The 18,518-nt window shown below is 41.6% G+C and overlaps 1 protein-coding gene across 1 annotated transcript in view; it reads right to left on the bottom strand.

Moving 5' to 3' along the window:
• Positions 1 to 18,142, bottom strand: part of LOC106542536 (ras GTPase-activating protein 4) — a 99,484-nt gene extending 81,342 nt beyond the window's left edge. Inside the window, exon 1 of the mRNA XM_087717226.1 lies at positions 17,840 to 18,142. Within this exon, the coding sequence (XP_087573352.1) occupies positions 17,840 to 17,904 (65 nt within the window). The 5' untranslated portion in view covers positions 17,905 to 18,142. The remainder of the gene's footprint in view (positions 1 to 17,839) is intronic.
• Between the last annotated feature and the right edge of the window lie 376 nt (positions 18,143 to 18,518).

Genomic DNA, 18,518 nt, shown 5'->3' with positions numbered 1-18,518 from the left:
GATTTATTGCAAGCTTAAGTTCTCTACAAGAATCTGAACTACTAATGGCCAAGGGAAGTTAGCGGGAGATAAGAGTAGAATGAATTCGAGGAGGGCTGGACTTAGATCTCTCGTGGGTGCAAACGGACTCATGATTTATGATGCATTTGACCCCTCCCTCAGTCAGCCTGGTCATCTCCTACAACTCCCTGTAGCTGGTTTGAGTGGTTTTATAGAAAACAAAGCATGGGTATTTCAAAAAAAGAAGTACATTTTATAATTCCTCTCCAGACAAGGAGAGGACAAGATTGGCCAGAAGTGCTCCAGACAATTGTTCCCTATGAGGGGACTTCAAGACAGAAGACTCCAGCGGGTTTAGAGCTCTGAGAGATGAAGGAATAGTCATCTTGCTCTATCCAGGATCTTTGAAAGACCACTAAATTCACATACCATATTTTTGGGAGTACAAGACCCACCTTTTCCCCCCAAAAAAGAGAGTGAAAATTTGGGTGCGTTTTATACAGCGAATGTAGCCCCACTTACCCCCACCAGAGGCCAAAAACGTGAGGCATGGAGGCAGGCTGGTCTGTGGCAATCCCTGCAGCCTGGAACAGCTGATTGGGGGTATTCTGGCAGTCCGATCCACCGTAAATCAGATGCGCTGAATCAGGCTGCAATAAGTTCTGAAGCTGACCTGGCTGGTCAGAGTTTGCAGCAGCAGTCACATTCAGAAAGCACACACAAGCAGGATTCAAAAGAATAATAATATACAATACAATACCAAAATCAGGTTTTCCAAGGTAGCAGTAAATACAAGCAGAACACAAGCAGTGCCGACTGGCGACTACGCGGAGGAGAGCCTTCTCAGTTGCAGCTCCGACGCTATGGAACAATCTCCCCGTGGAGATCCGCACCCTCACCACCGTCCAGGCCTTCCACACAGCCCTCAAGATCTGGCTATCCCGTCAGGCCTGGGGATAAGACTTTACTCTCGCCCCTCCCGAATGCTGAATGAATGTTGTGTTTTTACCGTTAATTATTTTTACTCACATTTTCTTTTTGTGTTTTGTTCTGCACTCCCCTCCCTTATTATTGTAAGCCGCCCTGAGTCCCCTCAGGGAAAAGGGCGGCCTATAAATGTTTAATAAAACCTAAACCTAAACCTAAAAGTTTCACTTTCGGTTCTCAGCTAAGCCAGGCTCCTTCCTGTCTCCTTGTTGCTCACACGCAAATAGTGTTTCAGAGTTCAAAGAGCCCTCATTGGCTGACTTAGTTGCTATACCTATTCATTGGCTGACCTTGTAAACATGTGTTGCAAGTCAGGAAGCTAGCCAGCTGAATACCATGGATGCTGGTAGGCTAAGGTGACCAGATGTCCCGCTTTCGGCGGGACAGTCCCACATTTGAACAATTTGTCCCGCGTCCCACGGCGTTTTAAAAACGTCCTGACTCTCCGGACGCCCCTCCGACCCTCTCCTGAGGCAAAGGCAGAGCTCCTTCGGCCTGCAAGCTTATTCCGCCTTGCCCCTAAGTCTCCCTGTGGGGCGACCAAAGAAGCACATTTTCTGGCATGTGGGAAAGACCGCCCCACCTCCCACGCCCCTCACCCGTCTCTTTCGGTTGGACAAGCCCATGTGTCACCGTGCAACACAGGAGCGCGCGCCCTCTGCGTGGAATCACCCACTCGGGTTTCTCTCCCCCCACTTTTTGTCAGGGACAGAATGGAGGCGTCTGAAAAATATGGGTATTTCCTTTTCTAATTACTTTCAGAATTGGCTTGTTAACTGCTTTTCAGCTATTAGAAACCTTTGAATTGATAACTTTTACAGCAGCTGATGAGGTTCCTTCAATCCTTAATGAAAGAAGTTTTACCTACAAATTTAAGAACGTATTTCCTTTCCTTTTGGAATAAACAGCAAAAAGTTGACTAAAACTTTGATTTAAAAAATATATAAATAGACTAATGGTCCACATAAACTTGAAATAAGAGTTGGAATTAATTAAAAAGAATCCTTCCCGTGGGAAAAATGCTATTGTTTTGAAACATAGTACGATAAAATTTTAAACATGGAACTAAAGATTGCAATTAAAGGAGAACATCTAAATTTGATTTACAGTTGCAAAATAAAGCAAAATTTACAAAACAGGCTTCTTTAAAGTTTTGAAGAACTTTATGAGAAGGAATAAAGAAAAATGGGGAAAAAAGTCAAACTCAGTAACATTACTGGAAGGAAGGAACTGTAGAATAATATTGCTAGAAATAAAAGAAATTTAAATTGGTTTATTCAATCAAGGTTAAAATAATGTCACTCTGGTAACTTTCAATGGACTTTTTTTCTGATAAAACGGTGATGCTTGGTGGATTTTTTGTATAATAAGGAATGGGATAATGGAAGAACAGTTGTTCTATTTTAAGAGTAATAAGATAAATTAAAATTGCTTATATTATGATGAAAATGAGGAGTCACCCGTATATACCTATTTATATTTTTACTATATGCTTATTTTTTCTTTTTTTGTTTGTTTTTTCCTTTTTTCTTTCTTTTCTGAGTCCTGTATTGTTTTAATTCTTCTAGTTTTTCTGTTTGTATTAGTTTTATCGTTGTAATTATAATCTTTAATAAAAGAACTATTTAAAAAGGCAAAACAAATAGCCCATTCCTTCAGGTTTCAAAACATCATGTAATAACGCCTCTAGGATGGGAACTATGGTCCTTTAATCTGTGAATTTAAATTCCTGACCCAGCATGACTTATGATATTTTTTCACACTTATGATCATTGCAGCATCTCCATGGTCACATGATAAAAATTCAGATGCTTGGCAACCAACACATATTTATGACGGTTGCAGAATCCTGGAGTCATGCGATCACTTTGTGCAACCTTCTAATCAGCAAAGTCAATGAGGGAAATCTGATTCACTTAACAACCATGTTATTCACTTAAAAATTGCAGTGATTCGCTTAACAACTCCGCCAAGAAAGGTTGTAAAATGGGGCAAAACTCCCTGAACAAATATCTCACAGCAACACTTTGGGCTCAATTGTGGTGGTAAGTCAAGAACTACCCATACTCGAGAAAAGAAAGGGAAAATAAGGTGGTGTTACAACAGGAGGAAGGGATGGTAAACAAAGCAACCCAAACAGTATATTATAACCTATTAAATGAAATAATAAATGTATAAGAATGATAAATGTTAAAGCACTTGTAACCAAACAACATGCTGTATGTGATGATGGGTTTTTTGTGTGTGTGGTTTTTTTTTTTGTGTTTTTTGTTTCTATTATTGTGTGTATGTGTTGTCTATGTAATAATTTTTTTAAAAAATTATAATAAAAAAAAAGAACTACCCATACTCAAATGTACTTCTAGAATATAGAATAGAATAAAGTTGGAAGGGACCTTGGAGGTCTTCTAGTCCAAACCCCTGCTTAGGCAGGAAACCCTACACCACGTCAGACAAATGGTTATCCAACATCTTCTTAAAAATATATAGTGTTGGAGCATTTACAACTTCTGGAGGAAAGCTGTTCCACTGATTAATTGTTCTAACTGTCAGGAAATTTCTCCTTAGTTCTAAGTTGCTTCTCTCCTTGATTAGTTTCCACCCATTGCTTCTTGTTCTGCCCTCAGGTGCTTTGGAAAATAGCTTCGCTCCCTCTTTGTGGCAGCTCCTGAGATATTGGAAGACTGCTATCATGTCTCCCCTAGTCCTTCTTTTCATTAAACTAGACATACCCAGTTCCTGCAACCGTTCATGTTTTAGCCTCCAGTCCCCTAGTTATCTTTGTTGCTCTTCTCTGCACTCTTTCTAGAGTCTCCACATCTTTTCTACATCGTGGCGACCAAAACTGAATGCAGTATTCCAAGTGTGTCCTTACCAAGTCATTATAAAGTGGTATCAACACTTCACGTGATCTTGATTCAATCCCTCTGTTTATGCAGCCTAGAACTGTGTTGGCTCTCTTGGCAGCTGCTGCACACGGCTGACTCATATTTAAATGGTTGTTCACTAGGATTCCAAGATCCCTCTCACAGTTACTACTGTTGAGCAAGGTACCACATATACTGTACCTGGGCATTTTGTTTTTCTACCTTGAGATCATCCAAGGAAAGTCCTTCTATATGTCAACACCAGCCAGACTTCCCATTTTGTGGCAACAGGTTGCACATTTTCAGTTCTCAACGTCACACATGCAGACTGGTAAGTAGAAGAAAGTGAGGAAACGGCTGTGTATTGAAAGGCAGACCCAGGAATCTCTTTTTTTCCAGCTTGGAGTGTTTAAGGGGGCATCATGACATTTCCAGATAGGGTTGCTTCTTGCTGTCCTTTTTAAAACATTAAAAGGCTTAGCCTTCCTTCTCAGGTATCAGAAAGAATTCAAGGCAGGAAGGACAGCCACAGAGTTGTGCGTAGGCGTGTGAGATGGGAAAGAGGGGAAACAAGTGAGGACACATGGACTGTAGTGTTGTAATGCAAACTCTTCTTCTTATACACTTGGGTATGATATTGTAAGGCAAAGGGCAGTTTCCACCACGCTGTGTGTCTTGTACTTGAGGAGTTGTTATTAGAAAAATATGTCTCTGGAGATGTGCAGAATGACTCAAGACTTTTGAAAAAATGTGGGGGGAAGGGGATTTATATTCTGCCCTATATTTGTCTCCTTTTTCATCCCTATAATTGCCAAATTATAGCAGACAAACTCAGTGGTGGGTTTCAAAATTTTTTAGAACCTCTTCTGTAAGTGTGGCCTGCTTTGTGGGAGTGGCTTGGTGGCCATGTGACCAGGTGGGAGTGGCTTGCCAGCCATGTGACTGGGTGGGCATGGCCAACTTGTAAAATGTGGTGAAACTCACTTAACAACACTCTTGCTTAGCAACCAAAATGTTGGCTCAGGAACTCTGGCATTGAAGCAAGTCTTAAAGCTGTCAAGTTACAAAACATTTGCACCCCTAACCCTTTAGAAAAAAAAACCCCAGGGGTGTTCAAACTTGACAGCTTTAAGACTTGTGGACTTCAACTCCCAGAATTCCTCCTCTCGCTCTTCATCTTGATGATGGGGAGGGAGCTGGAACCCGTTCTAAACGGCACCGTAGATTTGTGGAACCTCTTCTATAGAAGAGGTTAGAACTGGCAGGAACCCACCCCTGGTCAAACTAAAAGAGATCATGGCATTCAAGAGTTATATGGCAGGAGGAACATGAGAGGGTTAGGTTTATCCATGGTTATGCCATACTTTAATCTCTTTTTAAAAAGTAAATAATTAAAAATATGAATATGGAATTCAGATTATGCCTAGTGTTAAAAGGGTTGGTTTGTGTGTGCAGGGGGGGGGGCTTGCTTTTGTGGAAACACTGCATAAATGCAAAAAGCATCTTTAATTTTTTTTTTACATTTCTGTATCAATGGATCAAACAACAATTGGGGAGGAACTGAGAAAGGATATCTATGGAAAAACAATGGAAGCAAACTACACACACACATTTTTAATGATCCCATAATCCCTTAATTCAAGGTAGAGCTGAGCGCCTGGATGGAGCTGAGAATTTACTGGCCGGATGCCCTTCCTGACACCTATGTGGAGTTCGCAGCAGATATTTTCTCTTTGCACCCTAGGAGAGAAACATCTGCACTATTTAGGATTGAACCCTCAACCTTCCAAGTAGGAGATGCACGTCTTCACCATTACGCCTCCATGCTGTGTACACACACACACACACACACACACACACACACACAGAGTATGATGATGTCAGCATGCAATGCTGCAACTCAGATTAGCTATCATGATATAAGTATGTAATTGTGGCATATTTGCGTGTTGATGTCATTTTGGTTTTTTGTGCGTACTGCTGAATCTAAGTCAAATTCCTTTCTCAATTGTGACACACACAATTTTTGTATAGGTTATATACACAATTTTAATTTATGGATTCCAAGCACCTTTTCGTCCTTTCCAATGTGAACACCCTTTTCTTTCTCTTGCATACAAAAACCACTTCTAAACAATTGTTATGTCGTGGTATTTCGTTCCTCATTATCTATCTCCAACCACAGTTGTTGGAAATGGATACCCTTATTTGAAGAACAAGTTAAATACTGTACCTCCTTTAAACTGTCTCTAGATGTACCTCTAATGAACTGTAAAGATTTTATTACACAGATGGAACAGGAACACTAAGATTTTTTTTCATAGGGATTCAATTATCCTGCTGTCTTTGCATGGAATATGCAAATGTATTAATTCAGCTGTGTTACTGTACACTGTATGCTTCTTATCCAAAAAGCAATAATTATTTAAAGTTAAATCCTTAGGAGAAAAGGGTAAAAAAAAAAAAGAGTTAACACTTCATGTACAAAATCTATTTCTAAAATGATATAGATCTCTGTTTTTTTGTTAAATTGAAGAAACATTATGCTTCAGGGATATTTTTTTATTGAATTGTATCAGTCAGTGCTCCCAGGGAAAAATGACAAATCAGTAAACTATTGCCTTTTAGATTTGCATAAATTAAGCAACACAATCCTACAGTAGTTCTTCTATTCAAGATTCAAAGAGGAAAAGAGTTTATAGATTCGAAGTCTTAATTTTTGATTCCAAACTGAAAAATAATAGTTCCTTTCTCAGCAAAAGATAATCAGACAATCAGGGCCTGCCTCTTGTAATTGCTTTGCTACAAAAGGAATGGAGATTATTGGACACTTATGAAGAGCATTCTAGGGAACTCTGGGCAGGGAGATGGGTGGCATATAAATTTAATAATTAAATAAAGGTAAAGGAGTCCCTGCAAATTTTACTCCACTAGTCATTGTAATGAGTAGCCTAGGTGTGAGCTGTCATCTTACGATCAGGAGGCTGAGTTGGATCCTAGGAAACATTTCTCCCTCTGGATACACTGAGAATATATCTGTTGAATGAAACTCAGCATTGGCGACAGGAACGGCATCTGGCCATTAAAACACTCTGCTAGCTCCATTCAGTTGCCCAGAGTCCACCCCACAAGGGATCATCGGATTGTTAAATGACAATGAAGATGATGTTATTGCTGTTTATAGGGGGCAATGCTCATCCCCATTCCAAGGCCACGGAGTCAGCGCTGTCCAAAGACATTTTTGTGGTCATGTGGCCAGCATGATGTCACAGAACACTCACCAAAGTGGTACCTATTTATCTACTTGCACTTGCATGCTTTCAAAGTGCTAGATTGGTAGGAGCTAGGTCAGAAATGAGAGCTCACCCCATTGCATGGAGCTCTGGTCCCAAACCTGGACTGTCAGCTTTCCAGTTGAGAAGCCCAGAGTCTTAACCACTGAGCCACCATGCCTGCCACTAATAATTAAATTTTAAAAAAAATGAAACTGTGCTTCCAAGCATGGCAAACTGGCTATTTCTGTATGCTGTGGCAGGTCAGGAAGTAAATCCTTCAAACTAAAAGCAGTACATAGTATTCCAGATAACGGAAGACATGTTTGGAGAAGTAAATGTCTATGGAGATTCTTAGTCATCCGGGCCATATTTGTCTCTTTAAAGGTGCTTTTTTCAAGACATTTTGCTTCTCATCCAAGAATGGAAGAAGCTTCTTGGATTAGAAGCGAACCTTTTTCAAGAAAAAAGAAAGTCCAGCTACCTTTTGGAAAAAGACACCTGTGGGTTTGGAGGAGTAACTTCCAGAAAATCATCAAATGATACTCCCAGGACCCCTGGACTATACAATCCTCTAGATTAGAGGAGAAATTGAATTGCTATGTCAGTGATGGTGAATCTTTTTCTTACAGAGTACCCAGGCTTCAGGAAAGCCTCTGGACGCTGAGGAGAGTGAAAAACGGCCCCAATAGCCCAACCGGAAGTTCAGGAACAAACTTCCAGTCTTCCAGTCTGGAGGCTTTCCTGAAGCCTGGGGAGGGCGAAAATGGCCTCGCCTGGCCCTTGGGAAGGGCGAAAAATCAGCTGGCCGATGTGCGCATGTGCACCGGAGCCGACAGCTGCTGTGCCAGCAAGTATGGCTCCGTGTGCCACCTGTGGCATGCGTGCCCTAGTTTCGCTATCACGGCGCTAGGTTATTAATGGTTTGATTTCTTCTTAGTTAAATTCTTCTTAAATTTAAATAGTGGTACATATCAAGAATATGAGATGAACACTGCCATCCAAAGTCAGCTACGACTAGTAAAGATCCGCAGGGACTCTTTCATCTTTATCTTTTACATATCAAGAATTCCTCTTTCTTTCTTTCAGATTTTGCTGTAGAGCAGGGGTGTCAAACTCAAGGGCCCGGCAATCGGATCCGGTCAAACTCAAGGCCCAGCGACTAGCCTGCAGTGCCTCTGCTTGAAATGGAGCTTGGGAGACCGTTTTGGGTAGCAGAGCAGTCAGGCTACGACAGGCGCCCCTGACATGAATGATGTTGAACTGGCCACGCCCACCCTGGCCACACCCACTCCGGTCCCCTGAGGTCAAACACAACCCTGATGCGGCCCTCAGTGAAATCAAGTTTGACACCTGCTTTAGAGCGTCTAAATTCTGAGAAGGGGTTTACAGAGTGCTTATGTGCTATTGGGTGGCTGGAATATGCCTATTGGTGCATATAATATTACGTTTACCGTATTTTCACCCATATAACCCGCGGGTTATATGCGGTTTTTACATGCACAGCGCCCCCCTGCGGGTTATATGCGTGGGCGGGGTATACGGAAGATATTTTACACGATCGGAGGCTTGCACAGGCTTCTTTCTCCGTTTCTTCCCCCACCCCGATCTCAGCTGTTTCCTTCTCCTCCGTTCCTTTCCTCTTCCCCAGCTTGCGCAGGCTTGTTTCTCCGTTTCTTCCCCCACCCCGATCTCAGCTGTTTCCTTCTCCTCCGTTCCTTTCCTCTTCCCCAGCTTGCGCAGGCTTGTTTCTCCGTTTCTTCCCCCACCCCGATCTCAGCTGTTTCCTTCTCCTCCGTTCCTTTCCTCTTCCCCAGCTTGCGCAGGCTTGTTTCTCCGTTTCTTCCCCCACCCCGATCTCAGCTGTTTCCTTCTCCTCCGTTCCTTTCCTCTTCCCCAGCTTGCGCAGGCTTGTTTCTCCGTTTCTTCCCCCCCCATCTCAGCTGTTTCCCTTCTCTCTTACTCGTCGCGGGTTATATGCGTGGGCGGGTTATATGCGTGGGCGGGTTATATGCGTGGGCGGGGTATACGGAAGATATTTTACACGATCCGGAAAACCCGCGGGTTATATGCGTGGGCGGGTTATTTGCGTGGGCGGGTTATATGGGTGAAAATACGGTAAATAAGCCAGAACATTCCATTTTTAATCTAACGTGAGAGCTTGGTTACTTTGTAATTTGAAATAAATCAGATTTGATGTCATTCAGTCCCAGCGATAATTCTGGCGTTTTTCTAACATTGGAGTTTTAGGCTGCTTTTATTTTATGCCTTTATTTTGGCAAAACAAAAAGATTCTTAAGAAGCTGCCTTAATTGCCAAGTTTTGAAATCATTCCAAATTCTGACACAAATGAAAAGAGATCTAGACAGACGGTCCATAATTATTTTGTGTATTAAGATTCATTTACTTCCAAATGGTATGACTGATATTTTAGGAGCTCTTCTTATTTTAATTCCTTCACATTACTTTAAGGACATTTATTCATTATTCAATAGCTTCCTTTGACAGGGGCATTCTTCAACTTTTTCATCTATAAATTACAACTCTTGGGGAAAGCAGATTTAATTTTTGACTCTCTTGCAGCTTATCATTGGGATATATTTTGGCTTTCACCTTTCAGAATAACAGAATAATAGATTTGGAAAGGACCTTGGAGCTTCTCCAGTTCAACCCTCTGTTCAAGCAGGAAACCCTAGCATTTAACAGTGTACCTTATCTGGTACAAGGGGTTTCAGAATTCAGTTCCTCTGTAGGTTTGTTTTGAAACCCACTGTTTGATGTACTCATACTCGGAAAAGAATTGGGACCTGTTTAATCGGTCTGCTCCAAGCCTTGTTGGCTTTCAGAGATCATTGGTTCTTGAGGCTAGGCTGTGCAGTTCAACTGCATTATTAAATGCCACTTGAAATGAGAGGAACGTCCAGTTTTGGATTGGATTATTCCTGTGTGACCTCTCCCTGTTAACAGATCCTGATTTTTCAGAGGAACTCTTAAGAGATGAAATGGCAGAAATGCCCCTGGGAGATGAGCAAATCTAACCAATTTGTATAAAAGCCTTTATTAAGGCTTTCTTTGTGGTGATAAGCATGGTGAAATTTAAATTATTTTCCCTTCATCACATATGTAGATAGTTAGCTAGACGCCCTGTTTAAGATGATCTGATCCTTCCTTGCCAGAGGCGTGACCCGTCAAAACCACGGTCCACTAAAGCGCGCCCGATTAAAGCGCGTACCTGACGTCATCAGCAGCGCGACAAATACGACCGCGGAGAAAAAAGGGTACTTTAAAAAGCGCTTTTAAAGCAAGCCGATTCACATAAAGGTAAGGGTTAGGTTTAGGGTTAGGTTAAGGGTTAGGGTTAGGTTTAGAGTTACGTTAAGCGTTAGGGTTAGGTTTAGGGTTAGGTTAAGGGTTAGCGTTAGGTTTAGCGTTAGGTTAAGGGTTAGGTATAGGGTTAGGTTTAGGGTTAGGTTAAGGGTTAGGCTTAGGGTTAGGTTTAGGGTTAGGTTTGGGGGGGTTAGGTTTAGATTTACGCATTAATTTTAAGTTTACCGCTCACAGCGTGCTGTTTTCGTCGCGCTGTGATGACATCACGTACGCGCTTTCGTCGAGTGCGCTTTAGTCTACCGCGGTTTTGTGGTGGAACCGCCAGAGGAACATCTGCAGGGCTATTGTTCAAGGTATCTGATGAATAAAGTCATTCAGACCTTCCTTGAGCTGGACACTGAGAGAGGATTGATTATTTGGGAAGAACCGTAGAAATGGACAAAGTCCTAAGGCTGTGATGGTGAACCTATGGCACACATGCCGGAAGTGGCAAACAGAGCTACCTCTCCGGGCAAGCCAACCATTACTTCCGGGTTCTGGTGCGCTGGCCAGCTGGTCTTTGCACGGGCATGCACGCCAGGAACCAGAAGACTAGGTGACCATCGCACAAGCACACGCCGGAAACCGGAAGCTCCGCTTCCCTGCATGCTCCCCCACACATACACACACTCCCATTTCAGCACTAAATGCTGAAAATGTTCGCCAACATTGTCCTAAGGGCTTTGGCCACGACCACCTGAGTATTAGAGCCATCTCCTTCCTCGCTAATCAAGACCTATTGAAACTTACAGTTGCTAAGTTCAGCTATGAGTGAGGGGTGGTCCAGCTTGAACTTGATCTGGCCCTTTTCAAGACGCTACTGCGGGACACCATAGTATTGGAATTTTTTTTGTTCATTCTTCCCTTTTTAGGTAAGGTGATTAATAAGGTAATGGGACAGAGGACCCTGGAACCAAATTATTTGACCTTTTCAGGTTCACCTGAGCCAAGGTGGCGCAGTGGGTAGAGTGCAGTACTGCAGGCTACCTCAGCTGACTGTTATCTGCAGTTCGGCGGTTCAAATCTCACCAGGCTCAAGGTTGACTCAGCCTTCCATCCTTCCGAGGTGGGTGAAATGAGCACCCAGACTGTTGGGGGCAATATGCTGACTCTGTAAACCGCTTAGAGAGGGCTGAAAGCCCTATGAAGCGGTATATAAGTCTAACTGCTATTGCTATTGCTATTGCTATTAAAACCAGGATATAGCTAGCATTGATCACGATTGTGGGTGCTCTCTGGTGGGGCAGCGATGGATGCTACATCCATCCTGGATCTCCTGCAATGGTCTTCAAGATGTATAGGGAAAGTCCTACAAGATATACATGGAAAAACCAGATTGAAATTTTTTTGATTATTTTTCCCCATCCATCTATAGCTCATATCATGACTGGCTATAAGCTGAGAAGATATACTGGTCCAGTATCTGATTTTTTTTTAAATAAAATTGATACTGCACTTCAATGATTAGAAGGCCCAGACATTGGTATTTGAACATAGATCTTTTTAACATCTATATTTTATTGTGTTTTATTAATCTGGGTGAAATGTTAATATATCTCGCTGGTCCATATATGATATACCATTTGTTAAACAAACAAACAATTTTCCCAATGATCAGTTTACATTATGGGTTAATTTCAGATGAAAAATCATCTGAGCTTCTATTTGCATATTTATTTACTTTGTATGCTGCCTGTTCCTGTAGGTTTTGGGCCACTAACAATCAACGTCAGCATGAAATGAAAGCAACTCCTTCAAAAAATGCATTTATCCATAGGTCCACTTTTGAGATTCCATCAGATGACAATTGTGCATAATAGGACTTGGAAGATCTGTTTGTTCTGATCTGAAAGAAGCTTTATAATAATATTACCAAACCAGCTTTAGTTCTAATAAAACATTTTTTAAAAAAATATTCAAAAAAATTAAACTGAATTTAAATTATTTTAGAATGATTCTACGCCGTTTATTCAAATTAAGTTTTTTCTTATTTGGCATTCCTCCTTCTGAAACTTGTTAATTTCATTAAGTATTCATATCTGTTAATTTCGGAAGAATTTAAGTATGCCAGAAACCACTTTTTAAAAGAAGTTGAAGAAATACCGGTAGATGAAACAGAAATTAATTACTGCCACATTTGTAGGAATAAGGAGTGTCATCTTATTTTTCATTTTAAAATATGAAAAGAGGCTCCTTTTATTCTGAAATGTATTTGTTTTATATCTCAGAAAATATTTCCTGAGAATTTAAGGCAATTTTAGAAATGCCTTCCAAGAGATTGCAGTATTAATCCATTCGGCTTCAGCTCATCTTCTTACTTCCATATTTTGGCTAGCATCCACAGGATTCTTAACATAAATTTAAATAAATTGTTGTAAGCAAAGAACGTGAATATTCTTGACTATTCTTATTTATTATCTGATTTGCATACTGTCAACTTCAAAGTGACTCTCGGGGATTTACATCCATAAAAAAGAAAATAAAATTATAATATCATAACAATACTTTAAAAAATACACTAGTTCGTTACTTGAAATTTACTAATATATCAAGAATGGTGCAAATGGAACAGCCAAACATCACACAACATTGAAACAATGTCAAAAACTGACCTATTGTAATTTCTTGTTCATATATTGTGTTTTTCTGTTTGAAATAGGATTTCTCTCCAACACCTCCTCCCCAGCAGAATAGCAAATTGTACGAATAGATAGCAACAAAACCAAATAAATAAATTATATTTTTCCATCTTTCCTATTACTTTCTCCTATTGATATCTTATGATTATCATATTGTTGTTTGTATGTACACTGAGAACTTATGCATTGGAGACAAATTCCTTATGTGTCCAATCACACTTGGCCAATAAAATAATACTCTGTTGTAAATGCTATGCTATATACATATACATGGGATGCAGAGGTTCTGTGGCTAAGACTCTGAGCTTGTCGATCAGAAAGGTCAGCAGTTTGGCGGTTCAAATCCCTAGCTCCACGTAACAGAGTGATCTCCTGTTACTTGTCCTAGCTTCTGCCAACCTAGCAGTTCGAAAGCACATAAAAATGCAAGTAGAAAAATAGGAACCACCTTTGGTGGGAAGGTAACAGTGTTCCGTGCACTTTTGGCGTTTAGTCATGCCAGCCACATAACCACAGAGACGTCTTCGGACAGCACTGGCTCTTCGGCTTTGAAACGGAGATGAGCACCACCCCCTAGAGTCGGGAACGACTAGCACCTATGTGCAAGGGGAACCTTTACCTTTATACATACAGTATACATACATTTTGCATATATGTATATCTATAACTAATGTATCTCCTGCTTAAATTGTTTGATATTATTTTTATGATCCGTCACACAGTCAGCCCAGATGGTGAGACTGAATTTGGCACTTTTATCTACCTGTTGAGTCTTTCCCAAGGACCTGAGATAGGCAGATATGGACGTTTGATATATTGTCACAAGATGTAAGCTATTCCGAGTAAAGCTGCTTCTGCATTTGACTGGTGGTGATTTTGTCATTTATTATTATCTATCAAGCTCTTGTCCTGTCTAGCATTATCAAGCCAGAAAGGGTAAGAATGTGAAAAAGTCATGTCTACCTTAAAGCCAAAACCTTGCTTTGTTCCACCATAAATAACCAAAGTCATTCTGTGGTCAGAAGGTGGTAGCCATCTTCTGCTCTTGTTCCCCTGATCTTGAGGTTTCCATCTCAATGAGAGAAGCCGTGTCTTGTGTTATGTGCCCTCTTCACGTGTGCATGATCCAATACACAGGCCAAATGGTCGGGATGCTTCGACACAGCTTTTACTGTTGTTCCCCTCCATGTAGGCTGAAGGCGGGATGCCAAAACACCCTCAAAACTAGGAGCCGATTGTCCCTGAATTTGCCTTGTCCCTCCTTTTTTGAACGATTTCAACTGATGGAGACATCTGAGTACAGTGAATTTCTCATTCTAACTCCTCGCTGAAGGGAGGAAATATTTACTTGATCTTGAAAAATTTCAAAATTTAGTATTCTTTATTGCCCAAGTGTGATTGGACACACAGGGAATTTGTCTTTGGTGTGGTTGTGGCCTGCCGGTGGCCAGTGAAGTATGACAGAAGAATCGGACAGTGAGGAGGTTGGGGAGGAACATGGGCCAGTCCTGGAATCTGGGGAAGGCTCTGATGGGGGCTCTGTGTGAGAGGCAGAGATGGGGCCAGGGCTGTCTGACAGTTATCAGCTGCCTTCGGAGTCAGACATCAGTGAGGCAGACAAACAGCTGGAGCCTGTTCCCAGGGTGCGCATGCACAGAGTTGCCAGACGAAGGGAACAGCTAAAGAACAAGGGTCGACTTGGGAGTAAGACCATGGGTGGACGGTGAATGGCCCCTCCCATAGGGAATAAAAGAGGAGCGAAAGGCGATCAGATAACCCTGGGACACTGCGATCGTCCTAAATACATGCCAGTTGCCAAGCAACCAAATTTTGATCACGTGACCACAGGGATGCTACAAGCAGTCGTAAGCATGAAACATGATCACAAATTACTTTTTTCAGTGCCGTTGTAACTTTAAACTTTCATTAAACAAATGGTTGCAAGTCAAGGACTACCCTGCACTTTTCTTGGCAAGGTTTTTCCTGAAGTGATTTGTCCTTGCCTCATTCCTAAGGCTTGGAGTGACTGGACTGTGGTCACCTGGTTGGCTTTGTACCTCTGGGAGGATTCAAATTCAGGGTCTTCTGGTTCTAGTGCCTCAACCATATATATCTATATATATCTATATCTATATATCTATATATCTATATCTATATCTATATCTATATCTATATCTATATCTATATCTATATCTATATCTATATCTATATCTATATCTATATCTATATCTATATCTATATCTATATCTATATCTATATCTATATCTATATCTATATCTATATCTATATCATCTATACACACACATACATACATACATACACACATACATATATATACGTGTGGTTTTTTTTTTATTTGTGCTGATAAATAAATAAAGGGAGACTAGTATAGATCTATTTCAAGCTATTTAGCTCTCATCAGCTAGCCATACCCTTACTGGGATTCGAACCTGTGCTGTATGGCATCTTAGGCAAACGTCTTAGCCATTACCAGGGGTTGTGACACTAAATATATACCTTCTTCCCTGGCTTCAGCTGATAAGGAGGAGACCTGTGGCATAATGGCTAAGACGTTTGCCTAAGATACCATACAGCACAGGTTCGAATCCCAGTAAGGGTATGGCTAGCTGATGAGAGCTAAATAGCTTGAAATAGATCTATACTAGTCTCCCTTTATTTATTTATCAGCACAAATTAAAAAAAAAACACAAATATAACAAACGCAACAGTAAAAATATTGGGTTTCTGTCGTGATGGACTCTTGTGACGAGCCGATTGACAGATGATGGAAGCAGTTAGCTTCCTCCTATAATTGGGGCTTACCAGGGGTTGTGACACTATATATATAATTTTCCATTTCTGGAGGTCTTTAAGAATCCGTTCATTGATTGATTAAGTGAGTGAGTGATTTTCTTGCAATTGCAAAGGGTTGAACTAGGTGATTCTTGAACACCCTCCCAATTCCATGATTATTTCCTTAAAGCCATGGCAAAGACCATTCTAAGTCCAATATTTTCCTTCAGGAGGATCTATACAAGATAATAGAGAATAGCAATTGCTGCATATTCTCCCTTTTGATTCTCCGTATTTCTTTCTAGATAGCCATAGTACTTTTTTTTTCCTGTTTCTGGTCCTCCAACATCAAATAATGCTGAAATTCTAAAAAGCTCATTAATTCCCAATTTCAGCAAGAAAAAGAGACCCAAGAGCTAGGTTGAAATCTGGCACACACGAATCCAACTTTAAAGATCTTGCAAAAAAAAAAAAAGGTGTTTACCTTTTTTTTGACGGCCATTTCATTGCCTGTGTTCACTCAACACAGTTAAACTTGCCGACTGGACTAACTAACCATTTCTGAACATCCTTTTCACACTGGATCCATAACAGACCAAACTGATTGAGCTAGAATCCCAATGAAAGGACTAAAAGATGCATCCTTTCAAAACCACAGCCATAACCAGCTAGAACTGTGCATCTGAGGAACACATCATACCATTCTGAACCGAATTTAGATGATGCCACGAGCTTCCATCTGAATTTGCAGAAATAAGATTACAAAAAGCTGTAGAGATTTAGAAACCGCAGCAAATTATCTTAACGGCGTGGACGGACACTTACCGGGTGAGGGAATACAGGTGGAACACCCCACCCACACCGCCCAGGATGATTTCTTTATTCAGGCTGTATTATTATTATTATATACTTTATTCATTAAACATGAAACTCAGCCAACTGAACATTCAAAAATGCATTACAAATATCAGTGACTGGTGCTAATGGTTGTTACGGTTTGCTGCCAGCGTCCTAGGTATCAACCAAGTATCTTTTTAAAATATAAGATATTCCGAGTAGCACAGTTTTTTTGCAGTTCCGCTGGTGTTATTGCAGGAAACTGCAATTTGTTGATGTATCTTGTAAAATTCTTGGACATGGTGCCAAGTGCCCCGATGACAATGGGTATTATTATTATTATTAATAATAATAATAATTTTATTCATTAAACATTATTATTATTATTGGGATTTGGAGACCAGATGTCCACACCCCTGAAAGGATGCCAATTGATGTGGCCAATGTCTCTTAAGTCTCACACAAAGCTATGAATACATACACCTGTCAAGCTTGCATTTTCGGAGGAAAAGCCTACCTCACTCTGCACTTTTCTATTTTAAAGACAGTTGCAAATGTCTCAGACACTTTACGCATTAACAGAGTTGGAAGGGACTTTGTAGGTCATCTAGTCCACCCCACCTCCCGCCCAAGCAGGGGACCCTATACCATTTCTGACAAATGGCAGCCCAGGTTTGAGCTCCAGGAAAAGAAGAGCAAGGAAGGCTCCCGGGATGCGCTGTTTCCCCCCCACCCCCTCAAGCGCCGGTTGAATGCGAGGAAAGATTGTAAAGTTATTCAAGCGTAGGAAAAAAAACCCTTCCCCGCTTTAAGCTAGCCAGGAACTCCCCTAGCGCCCGCCAGGATGGGCGAAGAAGACCATTGCAAGGCTGCCCTTGCAAAGCGATCCTATACAGGCTTGGCCAAGGAACACACACAATCTCTCTAACTCAGTTAGGGGATCCTGGAGAGCAAAATACACCGAGCGTTATTGCAACGGGAAGACCCATCGCAGAAAGCCGGGAAATCTGGCAATTTATAAAGAGGGGCAAAGGGCCAGGAAAACGCGTCTGCTTTTTTTTTTTTTTTTTTTACTTACATGTCTTTGGCGGGCAAATTTTTCCCTTCCACTATTCGGATAAACAAGGAGCTCCTTTTAGCCATGGCTCAATCGCGCGCTGCGTGGAAAGGAGGACCGCCAAAAGGAAACATTAGCGCCCGGTTGGCATAATCGGCGGCTTGGCAGGGTTGATGATGCCCAACGTGATGAAGACACTTAACAAGAAGAAGAAGAAGAGCAATAAATAATCATTGCAACGAGACCCGAAACTGTGAGAGGAACGGCCGCTAACTCAGCGCCTTCCCTTCCCGCATTTCCACGCAACCTTGTCCGACTCAGCTCTCTCTCGCTCTCGCTCTCTCTATCTACACACACATATATATATAGATGGGGTATATAGGAAAGGCGCACTCGTGCCCGCTTTTGTTTTTTCCCCACGGCTCGGCCAATCGGAAGGCGAAGAGAGGGAGAAGGAGGCGTGGTCGCGAGGAGACGGTCAGCTGTGATTGGAGGAGATGCTGCCCTCGCTGTCCGCAGGAGCCCTTTTCATGCTTCCCAATTTGTGATTTGGGGCTTGGAGTGAAGTCCGCCCACGCCGCGCCCGCCCGAGCCTGGATTGCAACTTCCCGGAGCAGATTCTCTTATTGGGGTGGGTGGGGTGGGGGGGGTGTGATGGGCCATGTGAGGAGGAAGCCAGGCGATCTACCATGATGAGTTT

Source organism: Thamnophis sirtalis, unplaced genomic scaffold, assembly GCF_051295495.1.
Source record: "Thamnophis sirtalis isolate CommonGarterSnake01/CBP01778 unplaced genomic scaffold, rThaSir2_p1.2 scaffold_6, whole genome shotgun sequence".
NCBI classification, from domain to species: domain Eukaryota; kingdom Metazoa; phylum Chordata; class Lepidosauria; order Squamata; family Natricidae; genus Thamnophis; species Thamnophis sirtalis.
This window is presented reverse-complemented; position numbering and strand designations above follow the sequence as displayed.